This window comes from Ovis aries, chromosome 19 (genome assembly GCF_016772045.2).
Source record: "Ovis aries strain OAR_USU_Benz2616 breed Rambouillet chromosome 19, ARS-UI_Ramb_v3.0, whole genome shotgun sequence".
NCBI lineage: Eukaryota > Metazoa > Chordata > Mammalia > Artiodactyla > Bovidae > Ovis > Ovis aries.
In genome coordinates, this window is record NC_056072.1 from 16,980,196 (window position 1) to 17,002,616 (window position 22,421).

At 52.2% G+C, this 22,421-nt stretch overlaps 1 protein-coding gene across 12 annotated transcripts in view; it reads right to left on the bottom strand.

Moving 5' to 3' along the window:
• Window positions 1-22,421, bottom strand: part of MTMR14 (myotubularin related protein 14) — a 43,868-nt gene that overhangs the window by 6,188 nt on the left and 15,259 nt on the right. For 8 of the 12 annotated variants that reach the window (XM_027958117.3, XM_060402813.1, XM_027958116.3 and 5 more), the window contains exons 4-17: window positions 21,965-22,040; window positions 21,590-21,650; window positions 19,997-20,119; window positions 18,955-19,028; window positions 14,369-14,439; window positions 13,693-13,767; window positions 8,945-9,011; window positions 8,012-8,097; window positions 7,679-7,755; window positions 7,405-7,441; window positions 5,009-5,079; window positions 4,278-4,336; window positions 3,973-4,111; window positions 3,065-3,244 (exon numbers count right to left, since the gene is read on the bottom strand). In XM_027958117.3, the coding sequence (XP_027813918.1) occupies window positions 3,065-3,244; window positions 3,973-4,111; window positions 4,278-4,336; window positions 5,009-5,079; window positions 7,405-7,441; window positions 7,679-7,755; window positions 8,012-8,097; window positions 8,945-9,011; window positions 13,693-13,767; window positions 14,369-14,439; window positions 18,955-19,028; window positions 19,997-20,119; window positions 21,590-21,650; window positions 21,965-22,040 (1,196 nt within the window). The remainder of the gene's footprint in view (window positions 1-3,064; window positions 3,245-3,972; window positions 4,112-4,277; window positions 4,337-5,008; window positions 5,080-7,404; window positions 7,442-7,678; window positions 7,756-8,011; window positions 8,098-8,944; window positions 9,012-13,692; window positions 13,768-14,368; window positions 14,440-18,954; window positions 19,029-19,996; window positions 20,120-21,589; window positions 21,651-21,964; window positions 22,041-22,421) is intronic. The other 4 variants (XM_060402814.1, XM_060402812.1, XM_042236587.2 and 1 more) reach the window with 2 other exon arrangements.

The window sequence follows — 22,421 nt, forward strand, 5'->3', positions numbered from 1 at the left end:
TTATCCATCTCAGTCTCAAGCTGGCAATGCCGTAACGCTCCTCACCACTCATCCCTGGTCTGGACCTGTAGCCCCAAGCAAGAACCCGTCAAACATGGGACAGGAACCGTGTGTGTCACAGAAAGCAACCTGGTTTTCCCACCTCATTAAACACAGCCGGGAACACAGCACATTGCTTGTAACAAGCAGTCAGTAGGTGGGGAAGGATGGGGGAGGGGCACCTATCTGGGCAGCAGAGTTGGTGCCTATGTTGTCACTCAGCTATTCAACCAGGCTGCTGGTTGTCACTCAGGCAAGTTCATCTGCTCTTCAGGAAGCTTGGCTTCCAGTTGGGCTCAGTGATAGCATCCTCCCACCCTAGGCATGTACAGTGCTAGCAATCCCCGGCCCCCGAGATGTCTGACCCTGGAGCAGAGACCAAGACCATACGGAGAGGGGCACCTTACTGACCAGGCCTCAGGGAGGCGTCCTGCCTCTTGCCAGCCCAGCCCTGCTGATGATGAGAGATTTAACAGTGGTCCAGAAACACAACTCAGAAGCTACTGTAGTGACAACTAAGGACACAAAAGGGCCACCAGTCTTGCCAGTGAGGGGTATGGGGTTGGGACTGGATAAGAATCAGCACCCCACAGAACCTTCTTACTAACCCGACACCTATTTCTTAACTTTGGACAAAGCTCCCCCAATTTCTTTGCCAGCAGTCCTACCTTAAAGGAGATATGCTAATATGGACATGGTGGGGGGTGGGTGGGGAGGAGAGGGTGGGATGAACTGAGAGACTAACACTGAAACACATACATTACCACGTGTAAAACAGGCAGCTAGTGGCAGGCTGCCGTATCGCACAGGGAGCTCAGCCTGGTGTACACTTACAGCTGGCTCACACATGGCAGTATGGGAGAAACCAGCACAGCACTGCAAAGTAACTATCCTCCAATTAAAAACAAAAAAAAATTAATTAAAAAAAAAGAGACACACTGGTAGAATTTAGGACTCTGCAGCATATGAAACCCAGAGAATTCATATTATTAGGGGAATTCCAGCTGTCACACATAGCTTTCCACACAGTTCCTCCTGCTGCATTAAAAAGCTGATTGGTTATTGTTACCTAAGAGTAGCAGGAAAGCTAATGACAGGATCCCTTAGGCACTTTAAGATAAGAAGGACTAAATTAATTTTCATGTTAATGGAGATATATAATTATAATTAGAATGCTCTAAATCAGAATCTAGTCTTTCAAGACCCCTGGCAAACAAGCATCCAATCAGGAACCCTATCTCCTAGCCCAGCCTGTAGCCAGTCCAGCCTGGCTACAAGCAAGCACTGCCAGAACAGCCCAGCAGAGCCATCAGAAACCACACAGCAGTCCACCCCATGCCTCTCCAAGGCCTTGTGCCCCATTTTGGACCAGTTATTCCAGCCTCCTCCACCAGGCCCCAGTTCACAGGGTCCCAAGTTCAGGAGGACACCCCCGATTCTCCTCAGCCTTCTGGACCATCCTGGACCAGCCATAGCATTTGAGCTCAGTGCAGGTGGATAACCACCGGGGAGAGAGGGAAATGACCACAAAATTGGAATGAATGTCAGGAAGAAGAAAATGATTAAGAGCTAAGGTGAGTGGTGGGGTGCTGCCTCAGTAGGGGAGCCCTGACAAGTGGACATTTAAGACCAGGAGGACCCAGGAGACTAGGGGAATCTTCTGGTTTCCTTCCTAGTTGTCCAGCAATGTTGCACAGGCAGAAAAGGAGGGATGGTGAACAGGAGCTCCAGCCTGCAAGAGGGTCACACTGTGCCACAGCAGCCCCAGAGCAGCCCTGAGGAAAGCTGACACGGACATGGGGCGGCACCAAGGATGTGAGCGAGCACAGCTAGGGGGCTTATCTGCTGGGTGCCACCTCTGCTCAGCTGCTTCCACCAACCCGTGGGGACAGAGGGGTTGTGGCCTTTGCTTACTAGACTAAGCTACAGCACTGGCCGACATGGCAGTGCTCGGAACTGAAGGGCTCACCTTTAGGTGACTCCTCTGGACAGTGCAGCTCCTACTCGCCTAGAGCTGACCCGCTCAGCCTGCGAGGGGAGGATGCTCTTCCCCACCTCCCTCCATTGTCTGTCTTTGCCCAGAAAGGAAAAACCAGACGATGGCGAAGGAAAGAGATTTTCCAAAGTTTCAGGTCTTTCCTTATACATTAAGTTTGCCACCTTTGGGCTCAGTTTCCTCTTTGGTAACATGTCTGCTACAAGGGAAGACCTGAAATTCTGGAAAACCTGACAAAGCTGGGCTTGACTCTGGAGTGGACTTTAACACTTATGATCTTTCTGCTAAAGGTCTTCTCTCCCTGGCATTTGTTAAGCGGACCTCTTCAGTCTCACACAGCTTTGTTCTTTCCAGATGAACCAGACATTCTCAAGGCTTTAGAAAACAAAATAAATCACAGGGTTTCTTCCCTGGCTATGACATCGAAGGTATGAGGTCAGTGAGGAAATCCTTTCCCCAAATGGCAGGCCATCCCTCAATCCTAAGCCTGCCCGGTGCTCAGCTTTAATCTCACCAGAGAAACATGATTTCTGCAGCACATTCCAGGCCCACCTGTCCGTCCTGGCTGAGTTGCTCTCCTGCTGGGTGTACAGTCTCGTGAGGTTTGCCCCAGCTACACACACCTAGCCTGACGCCCTACTGGCCATTCTCTTCCATGGCCCACCAATTCAGACAAGGAATGGGAGAACCAGAAGCAACTCAAGAGGATCCAGCACCATCTCTTTAATCAGAATGTGGCATTCACAGGGGCTGAGACCTAGCAAAGGCAGCAGGTGGTGGCAGCCCCAACTCCCTGCCCATCATATCGCAACTGCCCCACCTTCTCGACTCCCCATCGGCCAGGGCTTCAGGAAGGAGGAGTCTCAGACTGCTCCGTGAACCTGCTTTCACTCTGTACCTCCTAAAGTGGGTGAGCCTGCAAATCTGTCAATCCCCTCTGGTCTCCTGGATGTACCACCTACCAGGCCATGTGCCCTGGAATCCCACACTCCAGCCTTATCAAGAGGGAAGAACTTTGGAGCTCCTCACCTGGGCTTGGGGACCTCCAGGGGACTGCTACCCATCCTGAAAAAGTTGTCAGAATGGTTCGAAGACGAGGAGCTGGAGGACTTGGCTTCCACCAGTCCCTGGTGGGGAGGCAGGCGGTCCTCGGAGGGCTGTGGCCGGTTCCAGAGCATGCTCTGTGGAGAGGAGGAGTGGCTCTTCCTCCTGTGGTGTGAAGACAGGGCTGCTGGTGAAGGGCCACCTCAGGCCCACCCTCTGCTCACCTGAGCTGAGTCTCTGGGCCCAGTTTTTACTTCCACTGGAAAAATGCCACATGGGAGTGGGCACACCCAGCACTCCCCTGGGCTTAGCCATGGGCCGCGAGAGCTGGGTCTTCACAGAGGGACTATGCCATTCACACACACTGACCTACTGGCCTCAGTGCACATGCTGGGCAACAGATTCTGAACAAACAGTTTTAAGGACTGCCCCTCCCTCCAAGTGTTGTACAAAATCTCGAGCCCTTTGTCCAAGGAGAAAAGTCATCTGATTCTCAAAGGAGCTGAACCTCAAATGAGCTCCCGATCAGCAACCTTCATTTCGTACTCAGTACTTTTTTCTTTTTCTAAGCTTGGCCTTACCTCCCAGGCAACTGATAAAAGGGAGTGCCCCCATGAAGTTCCTTTAACACCCTCCCCTCACCCCACCCCGTCTGCCCAGCCCTGCAGCTTCTTCCTTTGTCCCACGGACAGCACTGGCCCTTGATGCTCTTGGGCCAGTGTGGCAGCATCCCTCCCCAGCCAGATGGCTGGCCTCTGAGGCCCAGTGGAGACAGCAGGGCAGGCAGCTGAGCTCTCAGGCCTACTGTTGGGGCCCCTTTGTTCCTGGGGCTCCCTGGAGCTGGAGCCCTGGCTGCCAGCTGTTAGCAAGCTCAGTGCCAGCCTGGCCCTCACCAAGCTGCCTGAGTCTGTGCTCCTGCCGGGACCAGCTCCACGGTCTCATAGGTGAAGCTCCCGGCGGCTCCTGGGGAGCTCTCCATGACTAGAGAGAAGTCACTGCCAAGGCTGGTGGTGCTGCCACGGTCCTTCCGTCCTGAAAAGAGGCCAGGACCATCAGTTAGCACATTATCTTCTCCTATGAGGGATTCCCCACCGCCTCTATGCCATACGACCAGAGAGAGAAGATTCTAGAACAAACAATCCCTCTGTGGTCCATACTCAGAAAGATGCATAGAAGTTTGCTGGGGCCCATGACTCACTCAGCATGCAGATATCTTCCACGGTGAAGCCCGCATCCCGAGCTGGCAAACTCTTCCTCCTATAAACAGAAGCCAGAACAGTGAGCTCCAGATTGGACTGGGGGTATCCTTTGTCTCCGACTATGCTGCCCACCTGGAAAAGAAGCTCCAACTCAGTGGAAACTCATGGAGACAGGTCCTACCTAGCCTGTTGCAAAAGGCCAAGGCCCACTTCTGGGAGACCAGCAAAGCCTGCTTCCTGCCTGTCAGCATGGCCCCTCAGAGGCCAAGTCTGGCTCAACACATTACGGGCCTGGATTTGGAAGGTGAGGGAACACGGCACAGACACAAACCCTCACAGGGGTCCTAAAGCAATCACCAGGCCAAGACCCCTGTGTGTGCCAAACTGGGAGCAGACTCTGCTCTGTGGTGGGGGGCTGCACAGACACACCTCTGCAGCAACTCAGGGAGGAGAACTTTGGCCTCAGAGGTGATGGCAAGGGCAGCTTGGGGGTCTCCCCATCCCTTCCTCCAGCAACGAGCCCTGCACCCCTAGTCACAAGATGAGCCTCTTCATCCTCTGGCCCTCCCCAGTTATCCCTACCTGCCCTTAGAGAGAAGGCAGGGACAGAAGGCCAGCCTGCCCAGCATGCAGGGAAGCAGGGTGGGGAGAAGATGGCAAGCAAGACCACCTGCCCTAGCACGGCCCCTCCCAGTACACCTGCCTTCAGCAAGAGCAGGTCTCTCCTTACCTCTGTGTCTTCAGAGCAGAGAACTCCTCAGAGATGATATGCTTCAAAAAATTGAAGCAGAAGAAAAAAATCTAAGAAACAGACCAAAAAGCAGCACACATGAGAAGATAGTCTTCCCTAGGGAGAAGGATCTAGGTGGCTAGACTCCCAGGAGAGGGCAGCCAATGACCCTGGTCACCCCTGCCAGACAGCAGCCCCACTATGGGGACCCTGTCAGATATTCTGGTGTGGAAACAGAATGGGTGCTAGAGAGGGCGTAGCAGTTCGGGCAGGCATGCCGGGGCTGGGCAAGGAAGGAAGGGACTATGTTTCCTTCCTGAGAACACAAGACCATCTTCAAGTTCAACACATGTGTTCTCAAGCTACTGAAAAGGATGAAGATAACAGCCGCTTCTCCCCCTCAGTCTCTCCTGAGAATACCATGGAGAGAGGGTCACAGGGAAGGACAGCTGGCAGAGAGAGGATCTGGAGGCCTCAAGACACAGCAGGAACACCACGGAAGGGTAAGGAATCAGATTTCGTAGGGGAAATACCCAGAAACAGTTTGGTTCAGGCCCATAGATTGCACTGCTCAGAGACCAGGGTCAGGATGAAGTCTGAGGCAGGTCAAGGCAGGGGGAGGCCCTGAATTCTGGCCCCACATCCACATCCCCGTCTCTGTAGGCAAAGGCTCTCTTTCCTTCCAGCCAGCACCCACATCCATCGGGCCTCTGCAAAGTGCACACAATGCTCTGTCTCTGCAGTGATTCTGAAAGGTGTGGTCCATCCACCCCTCACTTGGGAGAAACACCTACAGAGTATCCCAGAGCCTGGTAAGATTTCCTCAAAAAGAGGAGGGAAGGAGCCAAGGTCAGTCCAGTTTGAAAACTTTGTTACATAATTTCTTTTTTTTTTGGCTTGTGGGATTTTAGTTCCCTGACCAAGGATTGACACTAGGCCCTCAGCAACGAAGGCATGGAATCCTGAGCACAGAGTTCTAACCACTGGACTGCCAGGAAATTCCCTGTTACATAAAATGAAACAAATGTTTTCATTACACATTTCAGAGTTTAATATGCTAATGCACTTGGAGAATCTCAAAGGCAAAGGAAGGGTACAGAATGCTGTTTAACAGGTCCTAGCCCTTTGCATGTTTTTAAAGTATGGGTAACTTGAGTGTGTGAACTAGGAGGTAGGGAAGGGGGTGCTAAGAGAAAAGCCCATCTTCTGCCTGCCCTCCTGGCTGAGGAGACCCTCTTGTTTATGCTGAGACATAGCCAGGGTTTGAACCCAGAACCCCCCTACCCAGTCTCTGAGGTGAAATCTGCTGGTGAGGGACAGCACGGCGGTGGGCAGGCAATAGGTCCTGCGGCATCGGCACCCGGCAAGTTTCAAAACGAGAGGCTGCAAGGGATTGTGTGTGCAGCTTTCCATGCCAAAGTCACCGCCTCTGACAGAGTTCACGGAGGCCTCTGAGGAACAGGCTTATGAGCTCTGCAGTTCTGGCAGATGCGATAAGTGCTCAGAAGAGATTTACAAGGGGAGAGGAGCAGCTGAGAGGGAGGAACAAAAGAAGAAGGCACAAGATAAGATCCCAGAAAGAGGCAGCCTCAGGAGGTGAGGAGGATGCTTCAGGAAAATGGGGGGTGGGGATGTGGAGAGAGACAGCACTGCGTGCATCTCCCACGCTGGGCATCTGGACTCGTTCTCCTTGTGAGGCGGCAGGACGGACACCAGGAGACTCCAGGTTAATAACACTTTCCAAGATCACCCAGGTATAGGTGGCACGACTAGGGTTCACACTCAAGTCTGACTCTAGGTCTGCGTGTAGGGAAAACAGGGTGAAAAAAGAGGAATAAGGCGAAGGCTACCAAAAGGATGCTGTGTGGACAGGGCAGAGAGGAGGAAGGAGGGACAGTGCCCAGACAGGAAGGGACCCAGGGCCCCTGACTGGGCCTGGGCGAGTGGTGAGGGGCAGGCAGGCCTCTGCTTGCACGGACGGCCCCAGGGCTTAAAGTTGCCGAGTGGGTGTGATGAGGACAGAGGACAGGGAAGAGCTTCTGGGTTTCAGCTGTAAGGGTGAGGGGCACACGAACAACTTGTAAATTGCTCCCAAAGCTGAGTGCAGAAAACAAAGTCAGCCGTAAAAAGGATGGCAGAGAAAGAGGGGAGAAGGACTGACACAGGAAGGTCACAGGTAACTCCGTCCTGAGAGAGCGGGAGACTGAGGTGCAGCGTGGGGGGCTGCTGGGCTGGCTTTCTTCCTGCCACGCTGCCCAGCCCCAGCACACACCAGGCGAAGAGCTGCCCCCAAAGTGTGGACACCGAACAGACCATCATCCTGTCCCTCTTGGGAGTACAAGAGCCAGAGCTTGCGGAGCCCTGACACATGCTCGTGGACTGTGAGCAGTACCCACCTCCTCTCCTTTGCTGAGTCGATCTACCAACATGTGCCTGAAACAAGAAGGCAAGAAGTCAAAGCCAGCAGCGTGCAGGCAGGAGGACGGGGAGAGCCCGTGGCACCGGCCCCACAGCCTCAGGGGGCCTGACCAGCGCCTCCCATCTTCCCAAGGGGGTGGGACTGTCTTTACCTTCGACCCTGTCACAGGAGCCCCCACACCCACGCACACACTTGGTTCCTGAGGCACTGCCCCCATCCCACGGCCTGCTGTCCGTCCCCCGAAGGCTCACCCAAAGAGGAACCAGTCGTAGGCCACTGTGAGGTAGAGGATTTCAGTGGGCTTCAGGGACGCGTGGATGAGCCCGTCCTGGAAGAGACGTGTCCAGATCAGAGAGAGGCCCCCTCCTGGCCTCAAGGGCTGAACCACACCCATAGAACCCCGACAACCAGGCTGCCCCACAGCCCAGGAATATGGCCAAACTTTACATCTCCTGCTCTGGACACCTGAGGTCCCTCAGGCCAAATCCTCTCTGCTTCTGGGGATAGGCTCAGCGCTCCCCAAGAGTAGACCCTGGAAGGCCCTGAAGGCTCCCTGACCCTCAGCCCAGCCCATGTGTACTCACAGCCCACAAGGAAAGGCGCAGGAGAGAGATGAAGAGGGGGGTCCGGTCCCAGCCTGAGATACAGTGTACCAGCAGCCCACTGTCGTCTACGCAGGACACAGGACAGGTGGCCCAGGAGAAAAGCAAACACAGGCTGATGAGAAGGGGATGTGTCACCACCCAGGTCTAGGGTGAGATCCAGGCTACCCCAGAACCACAGCCTAGCCCCAGGTGCAGGCATGGGATGTCCCACCAACCCCACCACAGTTTAAGGATGGGCACTTGACCCAAATGGAGACAATGAGTGTGAGCTCTGGGACAGAGACCGTGTCTCTCTTCTGGAGGATTCAAGGCGGCAGGAGACAAGTCTGAAATGACTGCTGGTTTTGAGCTAACTAAACAATGGATATGAGACAAGGAAAGACTGTTTCTGCTATTTGTCTCCTGGCTCTGCTCTTGGGGCTTCTTGGTTATATTGTTCAAGCAAGTGCAACCTCACACAAGTCCTGACTGATAAGGAGAAGTCAGTCAGACTGCCCCAGGACACTGGGCATCATGGGCTCATTCAACCAAAACAGTCAGACCAGCTGGAGCACCATCCAGAGAACAGGCCTGCCATGGGCTTGTGTGTGACCAAGAAGCAGCCAAGACTGACTTTCTCTCAACTTTCTGAATGGGAAGAGGCCACTGTAGCCCCACACAAAAGGCTGAGGTTCAAAGCTCAAAGGCCAGCTGAGCCAGTGTAGGACACCCTGTGTGTACTTCAGACTGTAGGAAGTTCATAATTTTGTTTTCTAGGGTTTTGAGAACATGGAATAAATCGGCCAATGATAAGCGAATCCCCATATCCTTCTCCCATAGAGCAAAAGGTTCCAATAATCACACACTGGTGCTGTCAAGACCTGGGAACACCCCGAACATCCACTGGCTTGAGGCAGGCTGAGGCAGACTCACCATCACTGTTAATTATGGAAAGCAGCAGTTTCAGGTAGTTTTGTGTTTGTTGCACCAGGTCCCAACTCTGTTGGAAAAGGAAAAAAGAAGGATTCCAGGAAAAGGTATTAACTCAGAATGGGAATTTATACAATATTTAAAAAATAAAAGACCAATAAAAGTTATTTTGGGGCAAAAAGTACCCCAGGTTCATGGTCACAGGCCCAAACCCCAGATTCTCTGTGACTTCATTCCCCACATTTCCCTGCACCCTTTCCCACAGGCCCCTCCCTCAGTGTGCTCTCACCCAAAGTGAGAGCGAGGAAGGGGAGCCATGCAGAGGTCCGGGCAACCCACACCCCCACACCCACTAGCAATAGCTGGATATTAACCTCCTCTGTGTCCTGGGCTCCACGCACAGCTGTCCAGGGAGTTAACAGAAGTCAACAAAGAACCTCGAGCCTGTGGCCATTGTCATCAAACAGCAAGAGCTACTTCATCTGCCATCATATCATAGAAACTAAGGAAAATATCAGCCTTCTCATCAATCGCTTTTTTTACTGCTACTCACTATACTGTCTTTCGATGAATAACAAATGCAGTCTGGCAGACAAAACTTTTAAAACAGGAGACCCATGAGGTAGGAGATAAAAAAATAAGCAAAAGCTTATTAGAGATTGGAACCTCTGTTCTAGCCCAAGCAAAAGGTCTAAACCAGATGCTCTGAGAAACAGCCCACTTTGGAGTCTGGAACTCCATGGAGGGGCCTGACCCAGTTCTGTGGGCCCCGCCCCCCCAGCTGGGGACAGCCTCTCAACAAAACTACTTCTCAGTGTCTGGGCTGTGCAGAGAGGCTGCGGTGAATGCCGGCAAGAGTGCTCCCACAGGGAAGGTGAACACAGCACCTGTAATTGGAATGGTTTTCCCAGGAATTCAAAACAGGCTCATTTACCTGACCCTCCCACAGACCCTGGAGAGTCCTGACCCACTTTCAGTGGCTCCAGAGAAGGCTGCTGCAGCGCCACATTAATAAAGTTATTACCCATGGCAGCTTGGGGGTCTCTCTGCTTGTCTGGTTCAACGTGTCAGACACACCACTGTCCACAGACCTCCTCCTCACTGTGAGTCCCAGGGGAGAAAGAGCAGGAGAGGCAGGAGACTTGCGGCAGACGCTCGGGCTGCTTGGGTGGGTGGGGGGAGGGCCGCGGCAGCCAGGAGACGGCAGGAGGCCACCAAGGACGAGCCTGCAGGGGCCCCCAACCACAGCAGCTGTTTGAAGGGGACACCAATGACCAGGGAGTGGCAGCAGATGCTACTGGCCATGGCGCCTAGGACGGGGGCAGGAACCACAGCCTGGGGAGCACTGGGTTGGCGGAAGCCTGAGGTCACACAGCTAAGCTGAGCTGGGGTCTGGACCCAGGCCTGTGGTCAGTCACATGCTACACTGTGATGTCTATTTCCTCAGATACTAGAGTGAGGAAACGAATGTCTAACGAGAGTACAGAATGTGAAGAGGACCCTGGAAATGCATGAAAATCTACACTCATTTCTGATTCACTCCATGTGTGTCGTGAAAAAGCCTCCAGGTGCAAAGCCGAGTACCACATATCTGGCTTACATCTGTATGCCTGGAGTAGTCTCCCCTGCCTGGCAAACTCCTACTCATCCTTCAAAGGCCCAGCCCCATTATCTACATACAGAGTCTTCTGTAGCCACTGGCCAATAATCTTACTACGCAGATGACAATTATGTGTTGTCTCTTCTCCTAGACCAAGTCCAATGAGGGCTCTGCATCTATAAGGCTTAGTGCTTAGGGACTAGGAGGTACCCTTGGAAAGTTCCTTCACTGCCTGTTCATGGTCAGGGGTCTGTGTGAGGAGAAGCAGCCACTGGAAGGGGTCTTTGGGCACAGAATGAAAGAGCAGAGCTCTAGGAGATTCCATTTGGCTACTCAGAGGGCAGCACTGCTCCTCGCGCGCTGGGAACACTGCTGTGGACACCACTGTGGGCCTGGCCCTGGGACACAGCAGTGAACACAATAACCCCAGCTCTCGGGGCTGCGGGGAACAGAAGCCAAAGTGAACTGCTGCAGGCGTGCTGACTAAGATGCTGTGGTGTAAGATGCTGTGGAACCATGTAATGGGAGGTGAGCCTAGCCCGATCCTCGGGGACCATTAGGTAAGGCTTTTAAGAGATGGTGACATGCATGTGAGAAAAGGGTTTAAGGGAAGTACCCAGTATTTCTGGCACAGAGGACAGCATGTGCAAAACTGGGGAGCATCTTCCCTAAGGAAGAAGAGAGGGAGGGGACAGCCAATGAGTCACCACAACAAGCTTGGGCCACGTGGAACTGGTGGGCCACGTGAGAGTCCTTGGACTTCTGAGGATAACAGGAAAAGTCAGATGGAATTTGGAAGGACGGCGTGACAATGACAATCTTGGCCTGTCACCTAAGTACTGCTCTCTGCCAGGCCCTGTTCACATGCTTTACGTTCCTTACTTCCAGCTGGCTGCCCCTCAGTGCGGCCCCACTCTCAGCCATTAGATGATGATAGCCTGTATTAGGCCAGTGACATGAGACGGAAGCAGGAAGGACTGGAGAAAATCCCTGGGGCAGAGACTTAGAGAACTGACGGGAACTAGCCATCAACGTGAGGGATAAGAGCCACCATCTCCAACATTCTGAGTTTGAGCATCTGGGTAAATGGTAGAGGGCCTGGGGGTGCTCCGGGTTTTGACAATTCCATTTTGGGCAGCTTTTCAGGTGTCCACATGACTGGACACTTGGGAAAGACTGTAGGTGCGGATCGCCTAGTGAGGCCTGGGTGGCCTGGCAGAGGGTAAAGGGAGTGGTGATGGGTGGACCTGGGAGCTGAAGAGTCAGCGCAGGGGCTGAAAGGACCTGGCTGAGGAAGAGGATGGCAAAGCGCAGTGAGGCCAACTGGCTGAGCAACACCAGAGAGCAGGCAGAGCTGGGGGAAGCCCTGCCCCCTACCCTCGTGCCTGGGGCTTTATGAGTGCTCACTCCCGAGTTAGTAAGCCAGGAGTCGCCCCCAATCATCATCACTAAATTGGTCCGGCATTTCCATTAACAGGACACTTTCATGCAGTGATCATATCTGAACCTCGCCACAACTCTGTAACAGGTGCTGTCAATTCTGCTTTCAGAGGGAAGTGAGGTCACTTGCTCAAGGTCACAGAGCCCCTTGAGAACAGCCAAAGGAGCTCACACTCAGGGCCTCTATTCACTAAACACAACTCCACATACAAGGGACCCTTCCCAGAAAGACAAACTTTCTTGGCAGCATCAATACTGTCAACATAGTAGACAGCATTGATGTACAGTTATAGGGAATTTGGTGAGGAAATGGTTCTCAGATTTGTATGCACAAGGGCAAAGAACGGTGCCAGCAGAGAGAGCGGTGGTGGCTAGGTGGGGCCTACTCGAGGCCTCTGCACACAGCAGATTCAGGAGGAGGCCTGCCGCTTTCTCTGGCCATGCCACCTGTCTAGGGACAGACTAGGGCCTGACAGTAGGGAACAAGGCTCCTCAGCTTGTTCCATCTTTCTGAGACACAACAAACAACCTATCGGCTCTCCTTCTGAAGTCGCCTCTCTTGCAAAAACACCTACACAGAGAAGACCCAACACCCCTATAACTGGCTCATGCCAATAGTTATGGAGCATCTGCCTTGCATCCGGGGGCACATATATAAGAAAAAAACAGGGTAAGCATGGCCTCTGCCTTTACAGACCATCTGCTACCAGGATAACAAAGTCCAAGGTGATATGGAACACAGAGCTGCATAACAGGGGGGGCTGGGCCTCTGGGAGAGGGAGATCTCAAGGCTGAATGGGAACTGTCCAGACCCGGGAGCAGATGAAAAGAGGACGGAAGCAGGATGTTTTCTGGGTACTCAGTGGCTCAGCCTTCTGGCTCCAGGCCATTTTCAGTTCTAGGATGCACAAGCCGTGGTTCCCCATCCTCCTGGTGTTCAGTCTACAGAAGATGGGGAAGCAGCTCTATTATAAATCAGTAACTAGAGCTCAGTGGAAAACTCCAAGAGAGACAAGCCCAGGGATTAATGGGAATGTAACGCAAGCATCCAACTCCCCAGGGATGGGGACAGGAGGCACATCAGGCAAGTCGTCTTGGAACGGACACTCAAGCCAAATCCTGAAGGTACGGTGTCAGCCAGACAAAAGGAGCGTGGGGGAGGGGGCAGCCAGGCAGAGGGAATAGGTGTGGGGAAGGCAGTGGGCAGAATGAGGCTCCCTGTCCTGGCTGAAGCAGGTGGCAAGGAGACTGCTAATGGGCCACGGGCTTATACAGTGTGGGCCAGACGTGGTAGACAGATGGGTTCATCCAGTAAGATTGGTGCCCCTTCCATGGCAGACAGTAATAAGAGAGACGCACAATGGAAATAATTTTCAGGTTTCTATGAGCAAATCAGGTCAGGGAGCGCTGCACTTCCTCTGATGGAACACGCATTTAAAAGGTAAAATGAAAAAAATCTCTCTAAGTCCCAGAGCTGGAAAAGCAAACTCCATGCAGTCCTCCTCTGGAAAGAGAACTCCCTGGTGGATGCAAATCTTTCAGTGAGTCATGTTCAGAAAGCTTTGATTTTCTGGGCCAAGAGCAAATCAGGAGAGAGAGTCAGAGAGACTAGCAGCTCCTCCTTTCCTAGGCTGTCAGAGGTTGGAGGCGAGCCAGGCCTTCAGACCTCTGCCTGAGGGGCTTGTGGGGTGGGCACCAGGGGTCCCCTCACCTGATACTGGCTCCAGTCAATATTCAGAGAGCAAGTCAGGAAGTCAGGGATGCTCAGAGGGGCATCGACGTAGTCCTGGGGACAGAAAGACACTGTGAGACACAGGCTGGCCACCAGGAGATACTATGGTGACAGGCGGAGGCCCTGAAGTTGTCGCTATCATGGGCAGGCAGCGTGTCCCCCTGACAGTGCTCGCCTTCTCTAAGCCAGATGCCTGTGCCAGCCTGAAAGAGAAAGCTTGAAAAATCAAGGGACCAGATATTGCTGCCAAGTGGAGTTTCCAGTTGGCCACTTGAGTGTTTGCTGCTGAGACGGAGGTGATGGACTGGATTCAGCCTCCAGCAGCTCCTGGGCTGCTCCCACCCACTGGGGAGGACCAGAAGGCTGCCCCCTTCTTCCCACAGGAGGTGGTGGAGCAAAGATGAAGCACTTCTCCTACCCTGTCCCTGAAAACTTTTTTAAAGAAAGGGAGAAACTAAAGGGGGAGAGAAAACAGTATGTAATAAGAGTTTAAACATGTATATCTAAGAAGAAGAGGGAGAGAAAAAAAAATGAGACTCATTCAGGGAAGAGAAAAGAAACGAAAAGGGTAGCTGTTTTCCCCTCAAAATTTTCTAGCTGGTTTCCCTTCACAAAGGAACAGAAGACCCAAGCTGACAACTGGTACTGTTCATACCTGCTTCCAGTTAAAAATGAGCCCTTCAGCCATGTAATCCCGATCCTTATATTCCTTGAAAAATTCACAGCCTGGAAAAGAAGGGCAGAGTTACACCTTCACCCTTCCTGGCCCAGAGTCCTGAGACGCCCCTGGGCGCTGGAGGACGAAGTGGCCACCAGCCGACACAAGCGGGGACTGGACTGGGCGGGCGGGCACCTCCAATGCGCCTCTGGTTTCCAGTCACAGACCCTTCCTGACAAGGTGCCGCCTGCCTGCACACGTCTCTCTCTCCATCTGTGCTCACTGGCTGCTGGTCACCTCTCCTTTCATTTCCAGTTCCTCTGTTCTATATGCCCCTGAAGTGCCAATAATCAGAGAACAAAAGCGTGGCATACAATTTGAACCATGGCAGCACTTTCTCAGCAACTTATCTAGTCACATAAGATCACCCTGCTACTACTCCAATAAAACAAATACTGCAATAACGTAAGCCATGTGAATCTTTTGGTTTCCCAGTACATATTAAAGCCATGCTTACACTGTATTATAGTCTATTAAATGTGAGATTACATGATGTCTTAAAAAACCAATATACCTTAAATATAAAAAATACTTGAGGGAATTTCCTGGAGGTTCAGTGGCTAGGACTTAAGAGTACTGCTGTGGGCCCGGCTCAACAACTGGCTGGGGAACCAAGAACCTACAAGCCACGTGGTGTGGCCAAAAAAAAAGGCTTTATTCCTTAAAATTGCTGACCAAAATCTAGGCCTACAATGAGTCGGAACAGTAAAGTCAGAGACTGCTGATCGCTCATTACCATAACAAGTGTAGTAATGATGAAACATTTGGAAGTACTGTGAAAGCTATCAAAACGGGACACAGAGACATGAAGTACACAAATGCTGGAAAAACGGTACCAACAGACTTGACGCAGGGTTCCCACAAACATTCCGTTTATAAAAGATGTAATATGTAAACAGTAGTGAATTGAAGAGCAGTAAAACGAGGTCTGCCTATAGCAGGCCCACAGGCTTTCAGTGAGGACCGAGCATTGTAACATGCAGGAAAGGACCATGGGCAGTGAACGGCACAGGTGCTCCAGACACACGCCCATCTTGACAAGTGAAACGCTGTAAGAAACACCATCAAGTTAAGACCTCAGGAAACAAGAGAAAACGAGTGAAAAGGGCCTTGCCAATGTTGCCAGCCTCTAACCTCAGCCTTTAGCTTAGCTCTGGGACCGTGAACAAGTTAACATCTCTCAGCCTTGACTTTCTCATTTGTCAAGTGGTTAAGGACGAGATGAAATAATACACAGGAAACAGCTGGCAGAGCACTGACGGCCCTCAGGAGACAGCATACCAGTGCCACCTTCCTGCTGAAGCCGAAGCAAGAGCCCCAGTGCAGCCCTGCAGCTCGATCCAGGTGGAATGAGGCCTGCCCTCACCACACGGCCAGGACGGCCAGGGCCAGGGGGTTGGCGGGGAACTTCCCGGTTTCCTCTCAGGTCCTCTGCCAGAGCCAACACAAACTCTGAAGGACACAAGCCTTTGGCCACAGGTCCAAGTCTGAGGAGGTCCCCAAAGACAACAGAATAACTGCCTGAATTCTGTCAAGGCAGCCACAGGCCATCAACATTCCCATGGGACTCTCCAGCTCCTCGGGCCACCCTCAGCCTGAGGTCACTCCCGGGAACAAAGGAAAGGTTCCTCTGGTGGGGGAAGTCTGGAGACCTAGCCGCTGTGTCCGAGACGTGGCTCTTACCCACCCCCCACCTCTGCCCTCATTCACTCTAAGTCCCCAGGCCCCTCTGTAGACAGGGAAGTCAAGCCACAATACTCAGCCCTAACACTTCAGCCTATTCCTAGGTGCCTCACTGGGAGAAAGAAGAAATATAAATATCAGACAGAGGCCCTGAGCTTATCAGCCCAGGTTTAGAAGAGACACCAATTATTCCCCAGAGCTCCCATGAAGTGCTCTGCTTTCTTAGACTTAAGCGCTCGAATCAACACCGCAGGCTCCAGGCCCAGCTCTTAAGCAGCGTGTGATACAGAAGCAACTGACTGAGAAATGGAGGGAATTAAAACAACCTCGGTACCCAGGGCAAGGCCTGACATTCATTACCTCAATAGGCTTCTAAGCCTATTGAGAGGCAAAGGGATGGCACCAAAAGTGAAGTGAGAGCAGGCGCTCACTCGAGAAGGAAACAAATAAGACTTGTGCTGGGCAGTTTTCGGCCCTGTCTATTTTGGGGCCTGAGGGAAGTGCTCCCAGAACACTTCTCATTTTCAAGGGCCAGTCGAAGCCTAAGTTAGTCTGACAGAGAACTGATACCACCACAGTTCCTGTCTGGGCTTCAAACTCATCAGAGGGCTCAACGAAGACCCCCGAAATGGCAGCAGAGTGCATTTCAGGACTTGGTCTGGCTAATGTTAATTTTGTTATAATACAGGCAGGTGAAGAAATTCAAGAACATAAGCACAGGAAGTAAAAGGTGCTTCTCCTGTGCCCTCACATGGCATCTCCTCGACCCCAGGCTTCTGAATTTTTATTGATTACCCATCCCCCTTACTCTCCCCTCAACACACGCACGACTATCAGATCCAGTCCATGATATTCTGGGAAGAAAAGAGAAAAAAATTCAGAGATAGACAGTATCATCTTACCATTTTGGCATATTTCTTTCTTATCCTTTATATAAGTACTTTTCCTCTCACAGAGTTGAGATTTTACTATTTCATTTTGTATTGTGCTTATTATTAGCACCTTAAGCATTTTTCTATTACTGTGTAGTATCTCATTCTACAATACTATGGGTGGCTGTGCTGTTATTTACATAATCATTATTCTGATTACAGAAAATATTACCCATGTTGGGCTGGGTATAAATGGACGTGATGAAGGACCTCCCTTGGCGGTCCAGTGGTTAAGACTCTGCCTTCCAATGCAGGGGCATGGGTTCAATCTCTGCTTGGGGAACTAACATGCTGTGTGGCCAAAAAAATAAAACTCACATGATGAACATCTGCAGGCCCAGGCTGGCTGGATTACAGCCTAATGAATAACTGGGTCAAATGGTGTTAGTTTCAGGAGTCTTATAACAAGTTGCCCAATGACAGCAGAAAGGATATTGTGCCACTGTTCTGGCACAAAACAATTTTTTCTAAACCAAGTCCTACTGAGAACCTGAATACAAATACAGAAAGCTGACACCTGGGTCCTCAGCCAACACAGAGCTTTCCCATTAGGCAGAGTACTTCAGTCTGCGGACCCCAAAGCATCTCCTGAGAGTGGGGAGCCTGGTCTGAAAACCAACCTGAAAACTACACTATGGAAGCCCTCATGTAGACCCCCAGGTGGGACATCTTCTTGACAGCTCTGATGTTGCCGAGCCCAGGCGTCACTGTTAATGGTTCAGCATCTGGCCAGAACAAGCCTTTCCTCCCACGCACCCATCACTCGGCCCAGTGTCAGCGAGCACCTGTCAGGGCTGGACCTGGCACATCAACCAGAAATAAACAGCGTTATCCTCATTTATCCTTGGAAGGGTTAGGGGACTTGTTCAAGGACATGGTGCTGCAGCTGAGATGCACGTCCAGCCCTACAAGCCACCAAATGCTGAGCTGGCAGAGATTAGGAAGGAGAGTCCCTGACGGAGGCCAGAGTGATGGAGGCCAGGCCACCGGGGGTCGTGGTTCAGGTACCACCGGCTCACACTGATGAGGATACCCTCTGCCCACCAGGCACCAGATGAACCTGAGCTTCTAAAGAGAAGGCCTTGTGGCTTGACAGCAATCTGGGGTCACCAGTCTGCTCTTGCCATTGGCCCTATGGATCCAAGATGAAGAGACAAGATCCAGCAGAGGACTGAAGGCAGGGCTAATGTTGAGGAGCAGGAGAGAGGTTTTAAGGACAACGAGTTCACTTTTTGCTGTCTGTTCACAAAGTCTGGCACTGAGGTTAGGGCTCTCATACCTCCCTGAACAAGCGTTGCTAGACGGCTACAATGCTACCAATGGACCCACGCAGTGCAGAGAACACTGCCCTGGCTACAGATTACATACAGTCTGTGCCAGAGACACATGTAGCCAGCTGCATGCTCACCACAGCACTCTGCAACATGACGAGGCCACCAACCACGTACAACTGAGAACAGAGTGCTTACGTCACCACAGTAACAGCCAGCAAGGCACGACTGGTGGCTGACCCCAAGAACAGCACGTTAGTGGCACAGAGCACGCTGATCAACCTGACTTCACCTAATCCGAGAAGACCCTGAGCTAAGCCTCACCGACTTCCATGATGCTTGAGAAAACCTGGGACTGGCACGGTGAAGGAACTCGCTCAAGGGTACAGCAGGGTGGGTGTGAGTCCAGACTCCATCCCTAGGCCCCTCCCAGGGCAAAGCCCTGCCAGGACAGTGTCCTACCCAGAGCTGAGAGCCACGGACCGGGAACCACACTGTCCTACGCTGAGCAACAGTGTATGCTATTGGGGAGCTCCAGGGCACCTGAGCACCTAAGTGGCCAGGGCCTGCAGGTGGCCTTCGGAGCCCCAGTCCTGAGAAGCCTGTCCCCTGACCGGACCCTGGAAGGAGCCCCTACCTGGATACGGGATGGAGAGGAGAGTGAAGTCGGCATAGCGCTGGGCTTTGTCCACCTTCTCGGAGGAGGTGACACTACAAGACAGGACACAACGTGTTACGGCACCACAGCCCATGTGTGCCATTCCCCACAGGCATCGCCACAGCTCAGACAAGCCTCCTGCTACAGAACCTCTCAGAGTTGGGATGAGGCCCTTCTGTCAGGCTGACTTTGAACAGTTAAGAATGGGACCTCTGTGCTGCCTACCCGAAGTCACCAGGTGAGAGCGCTGACTCTCCCTGATACCACAGCACCTGCGATGGGACATAAAGCCACAGAACCACAATCCGTACAAGCCTCCCAGATGAAGGAAGCACAGACACTGTTGAGGAGGGGCCCCGAGGGGGACTCTCCTCTCCACTGTCTTCTCCAGCATCGGCTGAGGATGCTCCCCAGCAGCATTTGAGAGACGGAGGACTACTCTGACAGATGACGGAGGGGCAGGGGGACCTACAGACAGCCGAGCTGTAACTTAGCCTCAGCGTGGCTTATTTTCTAAGATAAACATGGCATAATTAAAGGTCAGCATTATAAAAAGAATAAACAAGCTACACTTTGGGAAAATTCCCCAAATTCATCACCCCAACCCAGGCTCCATTTTTTCTCATTTTTCTTTGTCCTGTGAAAATTTGGTCCATATGGGATATAAAAATTGAGTGAATACTGATTTTCTGGATCCACCCTTTTTTTTGGATCCACTTTAAAAGAGATGCTAATCCACCAGAAATGGCAGAGCGGCAGCAGAGTACACGAGACGTTGGTGGCTCCCTTGGTGCTTACTGGACTCCCCCAAGCAAGTGACTTACCCTCTCTGGCTTGTTTCTCCCCTGCATGAGGGGGATATAAGAACCTCCTCACAGCGAGGGCTGTGTGAGGATACAGGGAGAGGATGCTCAAGGCCTGGCACCCAGTGCGCCCTGGTGACTGCTTTGCACCATCCCTGAGCCCACGAGCCTCTGAACACATGACCTCCACCCACTTGGAGGGGGTGCCCTGCACTCACTTCATGCCAAACTTCACCTTCTTGTTCTCCACCATCAGGTCACAGATGTACTTGACTGACAGGTACCGGAGCAGCTTGATGTCATAGCCTCTGACCTTATCAAAGAGATGTGTGTCGGAACTTCTGAAACAGACAGCCAGAGAGAGAAGCTGCACTGAGTATCCATTTCCGGAAGTCTAGGTGCTACAGGAGCACTTGTTTCCCTTCTCCAGGAGAGGGAGGCTGCGAAGGCCAGACGGGACAGCGGTCCCAGTGAAGGTGAGGGAAGGTGACTTTCCAAGAGATTATCCTGCTCTCTGGGACACATTTCAAAGAGAAGCAATATGCAGCTGGGGCAGGAAAGGGCTTTCAGGCACTGCTTGACATTAAGCCAGAAGACTCAAGATAATCTCCAAGTTCTAAAAAGCAGCAGGCTGGTGGCTGATCGAGTCTCTGAGCTTCCATTAGAGTTTCTCTCTCTCTACCCTCCTCCCTCTCCCCTATTTATGACCATTTTTAGCCATATGACTTGCTCAAAATGTAACAGATTGGAATTCTCATTGGGAGATGGACTTTTTAGAGCTATTTTATCAACTGATTGTGAAATACTAGCAAGCGAATTCCCTCTGCTTAGGCGGCCTCTGAAGCAAGGAGAAAGATGAAATTTTCCTAATCCCCAGGCTGCCTTCTGATCAGTCATAGAGATAAAGGCAAAAGTAGAACAAATAAACAGTCACCGTTAATTTATTTTTTTAATGCCCACTGCTTTGCTGAACCCAGCAGATGCCTCGCCGAGAACAGTGCGCAATGTGGAGGATGGCCTGGCTGGAGCAGAGGTCGTCTGATCTCGGGGGAAGAGCCAAACATTCCTGTGTGCAAGCCAGAGCCACTGCTCGTGGAACCAGCAGGCAGAAGCTGGGCACAGCGAGATGCTTTTTCAAGCTCCAAGCCGTGATTTTGGGCAGCTGATCTGACTAGGGTGCTGATGTGCATTCCAGAGATGCCTGACGCCAGTTAAAGACTTTCCATGTGGCACAGACCATGCAAAGGAGCTTTTCCAAAATACCATTACTGTCATTTTCTAAAAAGTATTTAGAAAGGAGGTAGGGAGAGTGGGAGCCAGCCCCCTCCCTCCCTCTCAGGGGACCTAAAGCACTCCTGTGCTGTACTCCCTTATGGCACCAATCACACAGCTGTGGAACTTCTGGTGCCCGCATCTCCGATGTGTTGACCACAGTCCTCAGGCCAGGTGTGTCCAGCATCACCTGGTAGGCTGGACATCAACATCCTGGAAACCACAGGGCTTGAAGACACACAGATGTCTGCACCATGTCTTGGGCCTGCAGTGCCAGGAACCCCAGGACTGGGGCACTCTTCCTGGGGTCCTTGTGAGCAGCCAGGATAAAGACAAACTGCTCAGGCAGTTCATAAAGTCAGCTGCGGGTGAGGCTACGGGGTGGACTTCAACAACTCTGTTTCAGGGATGTGGACGAAGGAAGCCAATCCACTCACCTGGACCACTGATGATGTCACGGCCATCAGTAGAAAATGGCCATCACTGGTCAGATACCTGCCCCTCACCCAAGCCCAGACCCGTAACTGCCTGGCACTGACCGAAGAGCACAGTCCTCCTCCGTGAGATCCTCTGCATCTGCCCAGGCATCGTCTGCACCCCCTGTGGGAGGAACCTGTGGTCAGCACTTGGGCCATGGCAGGGGCTCCATGCAAGGGCTGCTTAACCAGTCTACCCCTGGTTCCACCCCAAGGACCATGCTCCTCCCTCTCCCTGGACCTGATGTTCCAAGCGTCTGGCATTCTTCTCACCACAAGCATCTTCTCAGGTGATGAGAGGAAGGGCTCTAGATGCCCTTGCCCCTGCCCCAGGTTGCTGCCCACCCCATAATCACCACGACCGTTGTGGCCCTGGGTAGCTATTCTTCATGACTGGGCTCCTGTTCTTAGTCACAGAGGCTGCAGCTCAACGCTCACCTGAGAAAATATAGTTGTAGCCAGTGCGTCCATACAGCTCCCCCCATCCAGCCAGTGTGGCTGACCTGCAAATGTGCTGGGAGAGAAACCACATTTTCAGGGTCAGATGGTTTTCTGGAGTTTTTTGGTTCTACTTTTCCCTGCTCTCTTGAGATATAATTGACCCATGACATTGTGTAAGTTTAAGGTGCACAACATGCCGATTTGTATCAGTGCTGCTGCTGCTGCCGCGTCACTTCAGTCGTGTCCGACTCTGTGCAACCCCATAGACGGCAGCCCACCAGGCTCCGCCATCCCTGGGATTCTTCAGGCAAGATCACTAACATACTGCAAAACCATCACCACCACAGAGTTAGCTAACACCTGCATCAGGTCACATAATTGCCATTTCTTTTTCTGTGTGGCAGAAACACTTAAGACCATCTCTCTCTACAACTTTCAGGTACATAACAGTATT